Raw genomic sequence first — 17,844 nt, forward strand, 5'->3', positions numbered from 1 at the left:
CTAGTGGGTCACGGTATGTTAGATAAACGTAATTTTGGGAAAAAACAACAATCCTTTTTCTGGTATTGCCAGGACCGGTATTATATGTGACAGCTGGGATCAAATTGATATGATAGCCAGAATCACTTAGCTGTATAATGATAAAAATATCAAATAACTCATTGTCTATTGTGGCCGCAGGGGCCATATCAGAAGTCTTACAGTATATATATTTCAGTTTTAGTCGACATGATACATTCTACTGGCTCTTTGGACAACTGATATGATGAGATATATGCCTTGTATGTGCGTGTGTGTGTGTGTGTGTCTGTGTGTGTGTGTGTGTGTGTGTACGCGTATATGTCAATGTCACTGTGAATGACTAGGAGATCATTGGTTTGAGCCCCATCAGAGACATAACATCATGGGAAAGGCTGCGGACTCCTGCCCAGAGTTCCATGTGCTTTGGGCTCGATCTGGGTGTCATCCACTTCACTGAGGCATCTTATTTGCAAATACTGCTCATGTTTCCCGATCAACACAGTGTATGTATCTCTCAAACCTAACTGACATGCGGGTGTGTTGTGACAGAAGCAAAGAATGCCATTCTGAAGCAATACGTTCAGTCTTCTTACAGTGCCTCAGATGCACATGGATCTCTATTGGACCATAGCACACCATCTCACATTGACCATCATAAAAGGAAAGATAATGACATATGTGCCTTCATGCCCTACTCTGGTGACCTTTTTGTATTGTATTGTATTGTATTGTATTACTTTTTGTCACAACAGAATTCTGTGTGAAAATTAGGCTGCTCTTCCCAGGGAGAGTGCATCACTCAATGCAGCGCCACCTTTTCTTTCTTTCTTTCTTTTCCTTCAGTTCTATGGTGTCATCAGACTGTGCAAATGGACTGTTGCTGAAGGAATAAGATGATAGTTTCAAAACAGATGGAACATTCATTCAATGCAGGGTCTCCTCCACTAGGTTTCCACACATCTTAGCATTGCTAACTCTCTGCAGACCACTGTTGCAGAATGAGACTGGCAAGGTACAGAATAATCAACATGTGTGCTGAGAAGACTGGGGGAAAAGTCTGTGACACTTTAATGATGACCTGTTAGTACAATTAAAAACCCCAAAACTTCCAATCAAGGCAAATCACCTAACCCCTGTAAAGTCTATCTCACACAAAGATAAGCAAGAACATGCCTTAGAACAAAGAAGGAAACAAGTTGCGCACTTTGATCATTCCATTACTTTTAATATTCTCTCATGACAAAGGTTCAAGGTGCTGTACATTTTTCACCCTCTTCTTAAATGACATATGACTGAAACCAAAACTTCAAAATTAACAATGCATTCACAAGCTCATCAATAAAAAACACTATCCTGATGAATTTATTAAAGTGGTTAAGAGTATGACTCGCTGATAAACACAAACTGTGTCAGCAAGACATAAAAAACAAAACAAAAATCAAACAACTCATTTAGAGTCTTAATTCAACACACTCTCGTTTATAACCACATTCCATGTCAGCAAGACTAAAAAGAGAAAAAGAGAAGAAGAAGAAAAAAAAATCCAACTTCATTTAGAGTCCTAATTCAATACACACTCGTTTACACCTTCAAATTATTATTATTTTTTAAATCACCCACATCAAATTCATAAGAACATTACCTTCAGCAATGTTGATATAATTTGACGGGTTCATTGTTTACTCTGAACACATTTGTTAAGCTACAGAATCTCAGGTATAAACAATCAATGCCAAAGTTATGAAAATGTGAAACAATGTACAAATGATCATGCAGTGAGATTCTTTTTTTTTTTCTTTCTTTCCAACTTGTCTAAAAGAAGTAAAAAAATTTTCTCCACTAAAGTATAACAAAGTGGAACAAAAACATGTCCTTTAATCACAGAAAGGCATTGCGACATATTTAATGTACAGAAACAGCTTCCTTAGAAAAAAAGAGTACATGAAAAAAAGAAGAAAAAAAGAAAGGGTTTTGCCCATACAAAGAACAAATTTTCAAATATTTACATAACACACATCTGGTCTTTTTTTGTCAACAAACTGACAGAAGTAGGAGTGACAGTCATCATGGAATACTGTGAATGGAAGGAGGTGACGGAATGGTTAAGATGCTTATCTTCCAACACAGTGTCTGTTTAGAGTCTGGGTCTGAATCCTGGCCTCAACCTTTCTCCAAGCTTGACTGGAAAATCAAACTGAGCGTCTCCTCATTCAGATGAACCGATAAACCAAGGTCACATGTGCAGCACGCACTTGGCATACTGAAAATGGACTCATGGCAATGTAAGCGTTGTCCTCTGGAAAACTTCTGTAGACGAAATCCACTCTTCTTCGTGGGCTGCGACTCCCACACTCACTTTTATACACAAGTGGGCTTTTATGTGTATGACCGTTTTTACCCCTGCCATGTCAGCAGTCTCACTCCAGCGTTCTTACCCAACAAGGTCCCTAAACAGACACAGGACTCAAACCAGTGTTCTTACCCAACAAGGTCCCTAAACAGACACAGGACTCAAACCAGTGTTCTTACCCAACAAGGTCCCTAAACAGACACAGGACTCAAACCAGTGTTCTTACCCAACAAGGTCCCTAAACAGACACAGGACTCAAACCAGTGTTCTTACCCAACAAGGTTCCTAAACAGACACAGGACTCAAACCAGTGTTCTTACCCAACAAGGTTCCTAAACAGACACAGGACTCAAACCAGTGTTCTTACCCAACAAGGTTCCTAAACAGACACAGGACTCAAACCAGCGTTCTTACCCAACAAGGTCCCTAAACAGACAGACACAGGGCCTCAAACAGCGTTTCTACCCCAACAAGGTCCCTAAACAGACACAGGACTAAAACCAGAGTTCTTACCCAACAAGGTTCCTAAAAAGACATGGTACTGAAACCCAGCATTCTTACCCACAAGGTCCCTAAAACAGACACAGGACTGAAACCAAGCTTTCTTACCCAACAAGGTTCCTAAACAGACACAGGACTCAAAACCAGCGTTCTTACCCAAAGGTTCTGTACAGACATGGGACTGAAACCAGCATTCTTACCCCAACAAGGTTCCTAAACAGACATGGGACTGAAACCGGCGTCTTACCCAACAAGGTTCCTAAACAGACACAGGACTCAAACCAGCATTCTTACCCAACAAGGTTCCTAAACAGACACAGGACTCAAACCAGCGTTCTTACCCAACAAGGTTCCTAAAAAGACATGGTACTCAAACCAGCGTTCTTACCCAACAAGGTTCCTGTACAGACACAGGACTGAAACCAGCATTCTTACCCAACAAGGTTCCTAAACAGACACAGGACTCAAACCAGCATTCTTACCCAAAAGGTTCCTGTACAGACATGGGACTCAAACCAGCATTCTTACACAACAAGGTTCCTAAACAGACACAGGACTCAAACCAGAGTTCTTACCCAACAAGGTTCCTAAAAAGACATGGTACTCAAACCAGCATTCTTACCCAACAAGGTCCCTAAACAGACACAGGACTGAAACCAGCATTCTTACCCAAAAGGTTCCTGTACAGACATAGGACTGAAACCAGCATTCTTACCCAACAAGGTTCCTAAACAGACATAGGACTGAAACCAGCGGTCTTACCCAACAAGGTTCCTAAACAGACATAGGACTGAAACCAGCGGTCTTACCCAACAAGGTTCCTAAACAGACATAGGACTGAAACCAGCGGTCTTACCCAACAAGGTTCCTAAACAGACATGGGACTGAAACCAGCAGTATGGTTTGAAGCACCCAAGAAGAGAGATAAGGGTTTTGGGGGATGGGGTACGAAAAACAAAACAACAGTGCACAAGGCCAAACGTTTTGCATGTATCAGTTATGCTTAATTAAGTAGTTATAAAAGAGCAAAGCAGCAAATATTATACAGGTCCATCCGATCTGTTTGATCACCACTTCAAAAGTATTATGTAGGCACATCCCTTGCCTCACCAAGCATCATTGAGGGTGAACACACTTTATGTCCAATTGTCACACACAGCAAACACATTCCCCTCTCATTTAAAAAGAACCATCTGTGCGGTCACTTTGCTTGCTCACAATCAAAAGAGTCACACCCATACACACAACCTCCTCACACATGGGTGTAAGAGATGATCAGAGAGTTGTTTTCATATCGAAAAAAAGAAAAAGAAAAAAAAGAAATAAAAGAAAAAAAATGAAGGACTGCTGGATTTGTGGTTAGACATTTTTTCCCCATTCTCACAGGTCAGAATGAGCAAAAACATGTTAGTGCCACAACCCCAAGTAGAATGTACACATGTGCATAACAGCAAAATATGTATGTAAAAGATGTTGTTCCATTCAAAATGCCATAGAAATTATGCACACACACACACCAGGCATGCACCACCTGTGAAAACAGGGTTAGGCTGGCTATAAATGCAGTAAAAACGCATGAAATTCTAAAAGCCACATGCATTAAATCATTCTAAACACACACACACACACACACATTTCATTTAAAGGAAAGGAAATACCTCGATGCGAAAACCCACTGTCCCATCCCATGAACACCAAAAAAGACTGCACACACTGAGGCAGATAACACACAACCCAACCCATAATTTCAGGTGAACGTGCACCTGAAATCTGCACCATAATGTAAGGGCAGAGAGCAGCACGTTTCAAATGTAACGCCACACTGAAACACTGGCTTACACACACACACACACACACACACACACACACACACACACACACACACAAACATCCCCCACAAGCCATCCCCACACTAAAATCATCTTTACACACACTAATTGCTTTCATGTCACCTGAGTGCTCAGGTAAGTGGGTCGTAAAAAATATCTTCATGCACAGCGAAATATGAGAATTGCAATGGAAAGAAAAAAAACCCTGGACAGTGGACTACTGAAAAAGAACAGACAAAAGAATTGTGAAAATGGTCAAGAAAATACGAGATTAAAAAATGACACATTTCACTCACTATCATAGAAAAAAGGGAGAATTGTTTAAGTGCTCAAGAAAGAAAGAGATTCAAGAATGTCCATTTTTCACTGCAGCAGAAAAAACAAAGGAAATACATGAATCTGAGTCATTTGATCACTGCACTTAAATCAACTCAGTTGAAAATGTAATAAAATTTTTTTTTAAAAAGCTGGTCAAAAATGTATCACATTCTCTTTTGTTTTACCATGTAAAATTCCACCCCAAGGAAAAGTGGAACAAAAAAAAAAAAAAAAAAAAAAAAAAAAAAATCAGGAATATGTACAACAGAGTTCTTCAGTATAAAAATATATAGCTCTTGAATTTGTCCCATCACATCATTAGCTGCGCTTTGTTTTACAGGGACATCGCCAGGTTTATGATTATGCCAAATGTGTACAGTAAGCATGATGATGCAACCCAGAACTGTATATTACAAACCTCACCCCTTACTTTACTCATCTTTTCCCCCATGCCAACCCACACACCTGTGCTCACAAAGAAGGGAAAATAAGCACAGCACACATAAGGCAGAATATCATGTAAAAAATGCTGAAGAATAAAATGCATACCACATCCTTCAAGCTGTTAGTATTTTGCAGAAATACATTTTTCCCCCACTGAAAGACTGCAAGCCAACACCCTGTTTCTGTTTGGCGCAAAACCTCTCTTGTAACTTTTCTTATGCTAAATATGAAACATAATCATAATGATTTAAGGGGGAGTTCAATAAAGCGATGATATCTTGTATGTTATTAAGTCCTTGCGGGGGAAAAAAAAAAAAAAAAAAAAAAAATCAGCACCAGTTTATCAGACTGAAAATCTCACTACACTACAGGACCAGTCCAATGGAAGAATTTGTGAGCAGAAATTTCATTGGACACTTTTCAGCGCAAGACAAAGTTCAATACTACCTTTTACAAATAATTATCTTCATTGCTAATGCCACCAAAGCCAGTTTTATCACATCCAAAAATATCTTCATTCAAAAGTAGAAGTAGAAAAAAAAGTGCGAGTTTGACTTATCACACTGTTTCAAAATTGTGTCTTAAAACATGCAATGGCTTTAAAAACAAAATCATAGGTATTCAATATCAGATCGATGCTGAGAAAATCTCTTTTAAGGTCACTTCATGGCTAGAACCATTGCATACAAATTTTCTAATCAACAGCTAGGCTGTTACTAACTGTGCGATCACCCCATTTTTGTTGTAGTTGTCGCTGTAAGGTTTCTTTTGTTTGTTTGTTTGTTTTTCCTATACTGTCAATGTGCAGTGAAAGAAACATCAGTCTTTCCTCTTCTCTTGACTAATACTAATATCATTTTCATTACGACTATGATTATTATGACTATTATATTTGAGGTTATTATCATTATTTGATTTTATCTTTCATCATCATCATCATGATCATCACTACTGTTTTTAGATTTCGTTAGTAGCTGTTGTAAACTATCATATGATGTCCACTTAAATGTTTGTTTAAGCTTTTGTTTGTATGTATGTACTTTCATGTTATGGAAGTATAACCATCCAAGACTGAGGGAAAACACACAGACACAAAAACAACAACAACAAATTTTCTAACAATGACATAAAATCACAGGACCTGAACACGCATAACGCCATGGCGTTTTCATCTGTTAACCAGAATAAAAGAGACCAGAACCTTTCAGTAAAATAAACCCTCCATCTTAAAAGAAAATGGGATGCAAACACATGGAAATGAAACATTTCTCCATCCGTTCTAAAATTACATACTGAATTTCGGAAAATATGCTGCACAGAAAACTGCGGAAAACAGACTGGTAGTCATGGTCTTTGCATAAGCAGACAAGAACCCAACAAAAAGGAGGCAGAAAGCAGCTACCCCTGCATTCTGTCAAGTAAGCTGCAGGGAAAAAGACCCAATGTGAATGAGGAGGAATTTGGTTTTATGTCATGCGACATACATTGGTGATCGCAGACAGTTTAAGCATTGATTTTCATATTTGAAAGTCGTCCTTTAAAACCAAAGAAATAAAAAGGTTAAACCATCAAAGTGGGAAGTAGTAAGCAGTAGCCAATCACATAGACACTAGCAACCACAGGGAAGTGGTTGCAGCCAATCACACGGACGCTAACAACCAGTCAATGTGGGAAGTGGTAACAGCCAATCAGTAAACACAAAAAAACACATGTAAGTTGTAGCAGCCAATCACAGGGACACTAACAACCAGATGGTGTGATCAACACAACTGTCCAATCATTTTTGCCAGAGACATCAACTGATCCAAGAGGTGTGTTGAACTCACTGATCTATTTTTAGATCAGTGAGTTGGAACTGCAGTCACAAGTCACCAGTCTCTCAGGATGGTTACAACAGCTGAAGAGCGATAACAACCAGTTTGTGTAGTCAGTATGGGGCATGGTCATAATCACCAGATGATCAGTGTGTATGTGTCTGTGTCCATGTTTGTGTGTGTTTATGTGTGTTCATATGTATGTGTGTGTGTGTGTGTGTGTGTGTGTGTGTGTGTGTGTGTGTGTGTAGACAAGTGTAAGCGGTTTCCAACAACCAGTTAGCAGAGTCATCAATCGACAATGTAACTGCACTGCAATACCAGACAATCAATGTGTGTGTATGTGTGGGAGTCTGAAGTATTCAACCAAATGGCATTGACACACTCAGCAACAGGCAATCAGCATTTACACACAAGCAATCCTGCACTCATCCTAACCACACTGCCCATACTCATTGCACAATAAGATAACACAATGGCAGAAATCAGTGCTGCGATAGCAGTGAAACATTCTGGTAGGTGGAGGTCCAAAACAGTGGGAAGTTAAAAGAAAAAAAACCAACAACAGCAAAAAAACAAAACAAAAAACAACAACCACCCTCATCATTCCAAATTATTGACCAAGAAATAAAAGACGATGCATCATGCTTAACACTGCCCACCAGCCGGAGTCTACCACCAAGAAGAAATTGTAAGAAAACCACGAGTTGTAAAAATACCAACAAAAAAACAATCACCCTGCTCTGCAGTCATGAATGGAACCCAATCACCACCAAATTTTGTGTAATTTACAAACAAAACAAAAAAAAAGTGGGGGTGGGGGGGGGAGGGGGGGGGGATGCCAAGTTCAACTGTGCTATTTACAAGTTTAATGCATGAATGATTTTTAGCCCTGACGTCTTAAAAAATGGGAATAATCACCAGCATGAGACGTGCGTCAAACACCCCTGACCCTACCACGTTCAGACTGTTGACTGCAACGATTGCAACAACAGAAAATTCTGGCACTGACACAAGTTTCTACTCCTGTCTTTTTTGTCACTAGCACCCCATAACATTTATTTACGGATTAACTGTCTTCACATTTGACCTATGGAAAAGAAAAGAAAAAGATGAATGGCTTTGACACAGAATTGTCATACCAAGCGTATTTAATTCAAATATGATCAAAACTGACAAGTTTTTTAATCTCAAACAAAATGGCCATACCATTCCCCGGGAATACCCTTCAGATCAACAAACAATCGTCTGGAATACATTTGTCATAACGGAAACAAAACTGGTGCATTTTATGATAGTCGTGTCCGACTATGACCATCAGAACAGCAGAGGAGGCAACTGCTGTTCCGACTATTTGGGCTAGAATTTGATTATAGTGGAGACTGTCTTGCCCAAGTACATCCCCACTCTCTCGGCCAAGAGGGTTTTAGGACAGTCGGCGCTGGGATGGTTCCCAAAGGCCAACTAGCCCACAAGGCTGCAGCACTAAGAGCCAGTGCAATTTTGCCTCCTAGTATGAGAGTCATAATCCTTCACAAAAGACTAAGCTGTAAATGGTTTCCCATTGACTGGAGAAACCATTGAAAACTGGTGCATACTTCTGATAAAACAGACTTTCTCAATCATCAAAAAATAGAGTTTTAATGTTAACAAAATAATAACTCAAAACAAGTATCCACTTATCATTGAGTTAGTTGCCAAAAAATATCAAACGTTCCCTGGGTGTAATTACATCCAGTTTCATTCCTAACATTCTTCCATATTGAAACGAAAGTACAAGGCTAGGACAGTAAAGGATTAAACAACAACTTAGAGAAGTAACTCTCTTCATTTACAAGCTACACAACTTCACATCAATACTGACTACGCTACCTATTCAGCCAAACACACAGGTAAATCAAAGGTACATTGGAACAACCCCCTTGACACTTCCCCTATCTTTTCCTCTACAAACAGGGCACAACAAATGTAACAGCCATGAGCAAAAACGCATCCAAGTCATACTGTCCCCTACTGTGTCCGTGTGGAGAAGCAGACCAGACCACACACGGAACCCATTCCCCAGGACTGCTGGGGACCCAAGAGGTGTGAAGGAGGAGGTCTGGCTGACACCCACAGCCCTACAAGATGAGCTACATGGGCCTGTGGAGACTCTCAAATAAAAACCCACCTGTTTCACCGGAAGGGCTAATCTCAGAGAACACCGGAAGGGCTAATCTCAGAGTGTAAACTGTGAACAAGACACAGATTCCTAATATTTTCACGACAAATCACTCTTTGTCTGAGTGCATTGTTCTTTAAGACACTGGACAAAACAGACTGAAGAAACCGTCCACATGAGGGTTCAAATCCAAAGTGGAATCAACAGAGTACATACATATTTTTGCGGCATATCAAAACACAGAGGAATGGGTGAAATGAGGTCAGTTTGTCTCTGTCATGACATGGTGAAGATATGTGTGTGTGTGACCAAAGCAGGAACAATCATAAACACAATCTGTTCATGTACCATATAAACAGTCACAATGACAAGTAATTACACTCCACTATGAAGGTATATGATTAATGTGTAAACAATTGTAAATACTGCCAAACATTCACACTCAATTATGAAGGTGTATGGTTCATGTGGAAACGTTTATTAACACTGACAAACATTCACACTCAATTATAGAGGTGCATGGTTCATGTGGAAACAATCATTAACACTTACAAACATTCACACTCAATTATGGAGGTGTATGGTTCATGTGGAAACAATTTTAACACTGACAAACATTCACACTCAATTATGGAGGTGTATGGTTCATGTGGAAACAATTATTAACACTGACAAACATTCACACTCAATTATGAAGGTGTATGGTTCATGTGGAAACAATTATTAACACTGACAAACATTCACACTCAATTATGGAGGTGTATGGTTCATGTGGAAACAATTATTAACACTGACAAACATTCACACTCAATTATGGAGGTGTATGGTTCATGTGGAAACAATTATTAACACTGACAAACATTCACACTCAATTATAGAGGTGCATGGTTCATGTGGAAACAATCATTAACACTGACAAACATTCACAGTCAATTATAGAGGTGGATGGTTCATGTGGAAACAATCATTAACACTGACAAACATTCACACTCAATTATGGAGGTGCATGGTTCATGTGGAAACAATTATTAACACGGACTTCTTCTTCTTCTGCGTTCACTCATATGCACACGAGTGGGCTTTTACGTGTATGACCGTTTTTACCCCGCCATGTAGGCAGCCATACTCCGTTTTCGGGGGTGTGCATGCTGGGTATGTTCTTGTTTCCATAACCCACTGAACGCTGACATGGATTACAGGATCTTTAACGTGCGTATTTGATCTTCTGCTTGCATATACACACGAAGGGGGTTCAGGCACTAGCAGGTCTGCACATATGCTGACCTGGGAGATCGTAAAAATCTCCACCCTTTACCCACCAGGCGCCATCACCGTGATTCGAACCCGGGACTCAGATTGACAGTCCAATGCTTTAACCACTTGGCTACTGCACCCGTCATTAACACTGACAAATGTTGACACACCACTAAAAAAAAATATATATATATATAATACATTAATAGAGGGTTTTTTTTTTTAAAAAAAAAACAACAACAAAAACAAACCAAATCACACGAAATGTGGATATGAAATCTGAATGAAAACAACTATAAATCATTTATTCACTCTCTGTTACATTAACATATGATGTACAGAAACAATATCAAACAGTCTGTTACACTGATATATGATATGTAGAAACGATCACAAACACAATCAAGTCACTAGATAGCTAAAAAAAAAATATATATATATAAAAAAAAATGACCAGATTTTTAAAACAGTCGTCACAAATCATATTTATCTGTTCAGCAGCAAGGTCTGCAAGAGCTTGTGGAATGAAGACACTTCAAAAACAAAACACTGAAAAACAAAACAAGACCATGTTCAAACTGCGACAGTAAAAGGATTAAAAATACAAAACACGAAACAAAAACGGAACCAAAAACAAAAGCAAACTCCACACCACAAAACATTTTCAGACAGATTGAGTAGCTGCATAGGGCAAATAGCATCATCATCCAGTATGACCATATATCAGACATATATATGCATACCACAACAAACAAGACATAACAGCACAGGACTCAGCTTGAAGGAGTGGAAAGAATGCAGGACTCAGCTTGAAGGAGTGGAAAGAATGGACTCAAAGCATTCTAATAAAAAGACACTACTGATGATATGTGATCAACATTCTGATTCCTGAAACAGATTTCTAAGACCTCAGATGTGTGCATCTCTGCAGAAGATGGAAGAGAGAGAGAGAAAGTACTAAAAGAGTGCTCTCTTTAACACTGCGTGGGTTCAAATACCCCTAGGTCCTAGGCCTAGCGAGGCTGGAATGTACCAACAGACAGAATGGACACCAGTGGAGGTCAGTTCTGTGACACGATAACACAACAACAGTTTCCAGGGGAACACCGAGCAACATCCGTCAATAACTTCCAGGACGAAGCATCTTGTCAAAAAGAATTGCCTACAACAGTTTCAGTGGTAGACGACCATAATTCACTGCCACAAAACAGCACACCACTGTAAAGAACAGAATATCGCAGCACTGATCAGTCATTCACACAGACACTCCACTGTAATCAAATTCTAGCCCAGATAACTGGGGCAGTATTTGCCACCTCTGCTGTTCTGATGGTCTAAGTCGGACATCACTGTCATTCACACATACAGTTCAGTAAAATACAGTATAGTACAGTTTACAATACAGTACAGTATACTATAAAATGCAGTAAACAATGCAGTACAGAACAATACAGTACAGTATACATTATTGTATAGCGCACAATACAGTACAGTGCAACACAGTACAATACAGAACAGTATACAACATTGTGCAGGGGAGTACAGCACAGTATACTTTATAGTACAATACAGCACAGTTCAGTTCAGTTCCACGAAGCACTGTATAGCATACAACACAGTACAGTATACAGCAGTTCAGAACACCAAAATACAGTACACTGCAGAGTGCAGTACAGCACATGACAGCACAGCACAGCACAACTCCATACAGCACAACGCTGCGCAATACAGTAAGTGCAGCACAACCCAAAAAGCTAGCTACCCGACACCACACAACACAACACACTGCATGCCACAGGCATCAGATGACTGCGCTTGTGACATCATATTGCATCCCCATACACTGTGTTCAGTCAATAATAATAATAACAATAATAATAATAATAACAATGAAAACCAAAATAATAACAAAACATCTATATAACCCTTTCAAACATCTCAAAGCACTTTATAATAACACATCAGTCTGATGCAAAAAAACACACACACACATACACACACACACACGCTGACAAACACACACACACACACACATTGCAAATCAAACACACACACACACAAACACACACACACATTGCAAATCAAACAAGTATTAAAAAAAAAATAAAAACAAATGCAGCGAGGGCAAATCTCAAACATATCCTCAGCTTCACAGACGTGCATGAAATGTCCCTTCAGACAAGAGTCATCACCAACAGATCCACATATCTAGCCTGAGCTCATTTTGTTGTAACAATAAAGAAGACCACACACACACACACACACACACACACACACACACAATCATCAGGCAGTTGCAGATCTGTCTGTCTCTGCACCTCCTGTCTCACTCGCATTACGATGAAACCAGTCCACAGGACTGAAACCTCCAGTCCAAGGCACAAAGGCCTGTCGGCGACACTGCAACGTCCTTTGGAGTTGGGGTGAAAAAGGCACACACATCATCAACATCATCATCATTGGCAACAGGGACACATACACTGAACAACCTTGCTGTTGAAGTACAACCTCTGATATGTCACACAGAAGTTTTCCTCCTGTCACAAGAAATGGTTGTCAACAACGCACACTGGGTGGGACTGGAAGAAAACGAGCAACGCTCTGTTGCTGAGTCAAGGTACTGACTGGGAGGAAGAAAACACACACGACCAGCAGGTCCAGCTCAACTGGCTGGCGTACAGTTCACTGCCAACACGGCTCCTGTGTTTCGTGACTGGCGGCTGAGCTTCAGTCAGCCTAACGCTCGGCGATGTGCTTGTGTTTGTTTTTACCGGTTCAAGTTTGATTCTGAAACCACCACCCACGCTACACAAGTGTTCATGATTTGATCAGACTTGGCATCGCCAACCAAATTTTTGACAGTGAGCGCTGTGGTATGTTTGATTTCTTGTGTCTATTTTTTGTGGTGTCGAAAGTAGAACCAGTGTGAGTATGACAAGCTGATTTTTGTAATATACACAAATACTCAGACACAACAAAAACAAAGGTGATGAATAATACAAGACTAGAAATTAAAAAAAACACGCAAGATAAACAATATGTGTCACATTACCAGTTCAGGACAGCAGTCCTTGTTCGCATGCAAACCAATCCAGCTTCCCCTTTCCCTGCCAATCTCTGAACTTCCTTGAATACTTTTAACGGCTGACTGAATCAAGCAATATATACACCCTTATCTTAAAGCTTGTCCATCTGCAATGGAACAGAATTAATAGAATCAAAATAATAATTAATTTCAGTTTCAGTTTCAAGGACATGTCAAAGAGTGTGGACCCATCCACAATTGCCATACCACGTTCACCGTATTTAAAAAAAAGAAAAGAAAAAAAAAAGAGCAGATGCCTGACAAAAATCAAGCACACTAGTCAGACCTTTAGAATAAAACCTGAACAAAACCAAACTAAACTGAACTAAATTCTAAAACATAAAGACTGAACATGCACACTAAACCATACTTCATCCACAATAAATGATCCTTCACTAGACCATTCCTCATTGTTATCAACCCTGTAGAGAGGAAGAGAAGGGGGCTAAACTATCCAGTCAGCGCCGCGTTGTGTGTGGGGTGTGTGCGTTGTGTGTGTGGTGTGTACACTGTGTGTGGTGTGTGCGTTGTGTGTGGTGTGTACACTGTGTGTGGTGTGTGCGTTGTGTGTGGTGTGTACACTGTGTGTGGTGTGTGCGTTGTGTGTGGTGTGTACACTGTGTGTGGTGTGTGCGTTGTGTGTGGTGTGTACACTGTGTGTGTGCGAGGATGGCTCCACCATAGTCTGCAGGAGTGACGTCCAGTCGCTTCCCACAGCCCCGCAGCAGACATGACGTCCATCCTCACCCTCCTCCTTCCCCTCTTTCTGCACCTCCCCTCCACCACAACCACCACCACCACCACACAGCACCTGTCACTATTCCACTCTATCCTTTACACCTGAAACAGATAAAAACAACAACAAAATGTTAATATTTGCCACAGGCTAAAAAAAAAAAAAAAAAAAGAAAAAAAAAGAAAAAAAAAAGAAAAAAAAGGTTAACTCTTACCAGTTTGCATAAAATGTTGAGCTTTGCTAAAATAACCACACTGGTGTCATTCAAGACTCAATATCAGACACTCACCAACAGGCAAACTACTCACATTATACACAAAATGAAAGACAATTAAGTAATCTTTCACATGAAATCCTTGTTTCTTTGATAACATGAATCAGAGATGAATACCATCGACTCAAATTTAGGTCTTATGGGTAAAAATATTTGGTTTTTAATTTTTGGGGGGTTAAATCAAAAACTCTCAAATCCACTGTGTCTAGGGCTGGGCATAGGAAGACCAGGTCCAGTCCCATCCTTCCTTCCGCCGTTCCAACCATCCCCAACCAAAGTCAGGTAACCCATTCGCACCTGGGTGGAGTGAGGGAAATCAGAGTAATGTGCCTTTCCCAAGGACACAACACCATGCTGAAACAGGCTCACAAATCCTGATCACTGTGCAAAGAGGAAGCCCCTCCCCCCCCCCCCCACCCCACCCCCTCAAAAAATGTTAATCCTTTTTTAAAACAAGTTGTCCTTTACTTTGGAAAGCAGACAGACTATCAACTGTGTATGAACAAAAAAAGTAAGAACGAGGGGGAAGAATAGGTGGTCAAAGGACTGGTGGAGGAAAAAAAAGGGGAGGGGGGAAAAAGCGAGAGAGAGAGAGAGAGAGAGAGAGAGAGAGAGAGAGAGAATAAAAAGAAAAAGAAAATGGTATCAAATCATCTTAAAGAAGGCATGTGATGCACCATAAAAGAAAAAGATTTGTACACTTACTGTCATATCAAATTTGTTGCATTTTGCATTCAATGGAGGAATGTTAAAAAAAGAGAAAAAGAAAAGAAAAGAAAAAAGAAATGAAAAAAAAAACGAGGTTGGAGGACCCATGAAAAACAAAAAGAGTAAATCCCTTAACAGCTCTGTCTCTAAACAGTCTATACAAATGATAACTATGCTAAAATGTTTCTTATATAACGACGATGTTATTTCTTCTTCAGCTGTCTTCTTACACTTAATATAAAAGATAAATAGACATCCCTTTTTTTTTTTTACTTCTTCTGTCTTCGTGGGCTTCAGCTCCTGTGTCTACATGTCTCCTGTGTTTGACATGTCTACATGTCAACTGTTTTTACCTGGCCGTTAGGTACGCTCCCATTTTGGGGGTTATGCATCAGGGTACACTTGTTTCCAAAACTAACCACAGACTTACATGGTTTATGTGATCTTTGAACATGTGTATTTAATACAAAACAAATAAACATTCTGGTTCATAAAATCTCCCACAACCAGATCCAAAAACAGCAGACACGTGCAACACACATTCTGCAGAAAAGTGTGAAGACTTACTGTGCCACCATTGTCAGTGGGTGCGGAAGAGGCATCAACACCTCCGTTGTTCAGCTTGGCTTCAGTGGACCCGGAGATGCTATGTTCTTGTATGCTCTCTAGGGAGATTCTTTCTCCATCTTCCTCCTGAGGAGACAGCCAGTACACAGGATTTGTTTATTATCATTACAAATTTTTACTTTTAATTAAGAGTTTTGATACTGTTGCTGACATGATAAATATATTAATCTGTAGAGCAGATATGCTTTACATTCTCTTAAGCAGAGTATGGTAGGGATATTTTATTTGATTAAAGGATATATTTACACACACATTACATATAATGTTCTTATAATGAACAATTCATAATGAGTCATCCTTGTACTCATCAATAAAAAGAAAGAAAAAAGAAAGATTCTAGCAGTGCAGATTCTCTGTTCTATTTCACAATGTCTTACTTGTATGCGTTCATCTGGTTTTTCAATTCCTATTCTTCTCTTGACAGGTAACTAGTTATTTTTTTAACGATTGTTTGTATATATCCAAGAATCTATTCAGTGTGTTTGTCCTTTCTCCAACCCCTCTCCCCCACCTTCTCAACACCATGACACTAAAATATAATATCAATAAACATCACACAATAAAATAAAAAAGATTACTTCATGGATCGTATGTGAATTTCCACAAAGTTTATCTGTATCAATACCCTCAGCATTATTTAATTTTTTTTTTTTTTAACAGATGTAAACAGAACTGAAGCTCACAATAGAAGGATATAACAGGGACTGTCAAACACTATGGCTTTGATTAAACATTAACAGGACTCGCCCCCTTTTGAACAACACAACCTTCACTGAACTAACACCCATCCCTGAACAACATGACCTTAAGGACGTCAGTTAAACTCAACTCCACTACTTAAACATTTAACATAGAACAGCAAAGACAGCTCGTCTCTCTTACTGAGAGACTGTTTCCAGGATACAGTTTTGAAGTGAAAGTACAGCCAACCAAAGGTCAGCTCAACATGTTGTTAAACAACTGTAATGTATTGTATATATCAGTCTGCTTGTAAGAAGTTGGGGAAAAAACTGAACACAATGAAATGCAGACCAGAAGGGAACAACATCAGACTGGTGTGAGTTTGGAAGATGTCATGGTGGTCATAGTACCGGTGCACATTTCTGACACTTGTTTTTATCCCATACAACACTTTGCTGACAACATTTGAAGCTGGTTAGTCTGACTCTTATCAAACATGACTATTTTTAAGTTTAAAGAAAAAGCGAACGGTATCATTCTGACTTTTAATCAAAGAAAATCGAAATGTAAAATATCTAATCACAGAAAATTGAAATGTAAAATATCTTTCTCTGTATCTAAACTCAGTTCACACACACACACACACACACACACACACACACACACACACACACATCCTCCCACATGTACACCATCATGAACAGACATACACTGTGTAATACTGACACACACACACACACACACACATAAACACATACACAGTGTTAACAATGGCACAACAATCAGTGCGATAAGAGACTCTACAAGAGGAGAGAGGGGGGAATCCTCTGAGCTTGTGCCTGACAAACACAGCAGCTGGTTGCTGCATGAAAACAAGGAATGAGGGAAACAGCCACAATGCTGTCAACAGCTGAAGGGACACTTCCAAAGGAGATACGTTCAGACAGCAAAAAAAGACTGTTTCATGTAAGTAGCTGATTGCCTCTTTTGTCAGCACACACTTATTGCAAGCCTGTGCTATGTACACTTAACTTAGAATAC

At 39.6% G+C, this 17,844-nt stretch overlaps 1 protein-coding gene across 2 annotated transcripts in view; it reads right to left on the reverse strand.

Moving 5' to 3' along the window:
* Positions 1 to 9,288: 9,288 nt before the first annotated feature.
* LOC143299862 (prestin-like) overlaps positions 9,289 to 17,844 on the reverse strand; it is a 43,899-nt gene continuing 35,343 nt past the window's right edge. For both annotated transcript variants that reach the window (XM_076613355.1, XM_076613354.1), the window contains exons 18-19: positions 16,063 to 16,188; positions 9,289 to 14,617 (exon numbers count right to left, since the gene is read on the reverse strand). In XM_076613355.1, the coding sequence (XP_076469470.1) occupies positions 14,612 to 14,617; positions 16,063 to 16,188 (132 nt within the window). In that variant the 3' untranslated portion in view covers positions 9,289 to 14,611. The remainder of the gene's footprint in view (positions 14,618 to 16,062; positions 16,189 to 17,844) is intronic.

Source organism: Babylonia areolata, chromosome 25 (genome assembly GCF_041734735.1).
Source record: "Babylonia areolata isolate BAREFJ2019XMU chromosome 25, ASM4173473v1, whole genome shotgun sequence".
Lineage (NCBI taxonomy): Eukaryota > Metazoa > Mollusca > Gastropoda > Neogastropoda > Buccinidae > Babylonia > Babylonia areolata.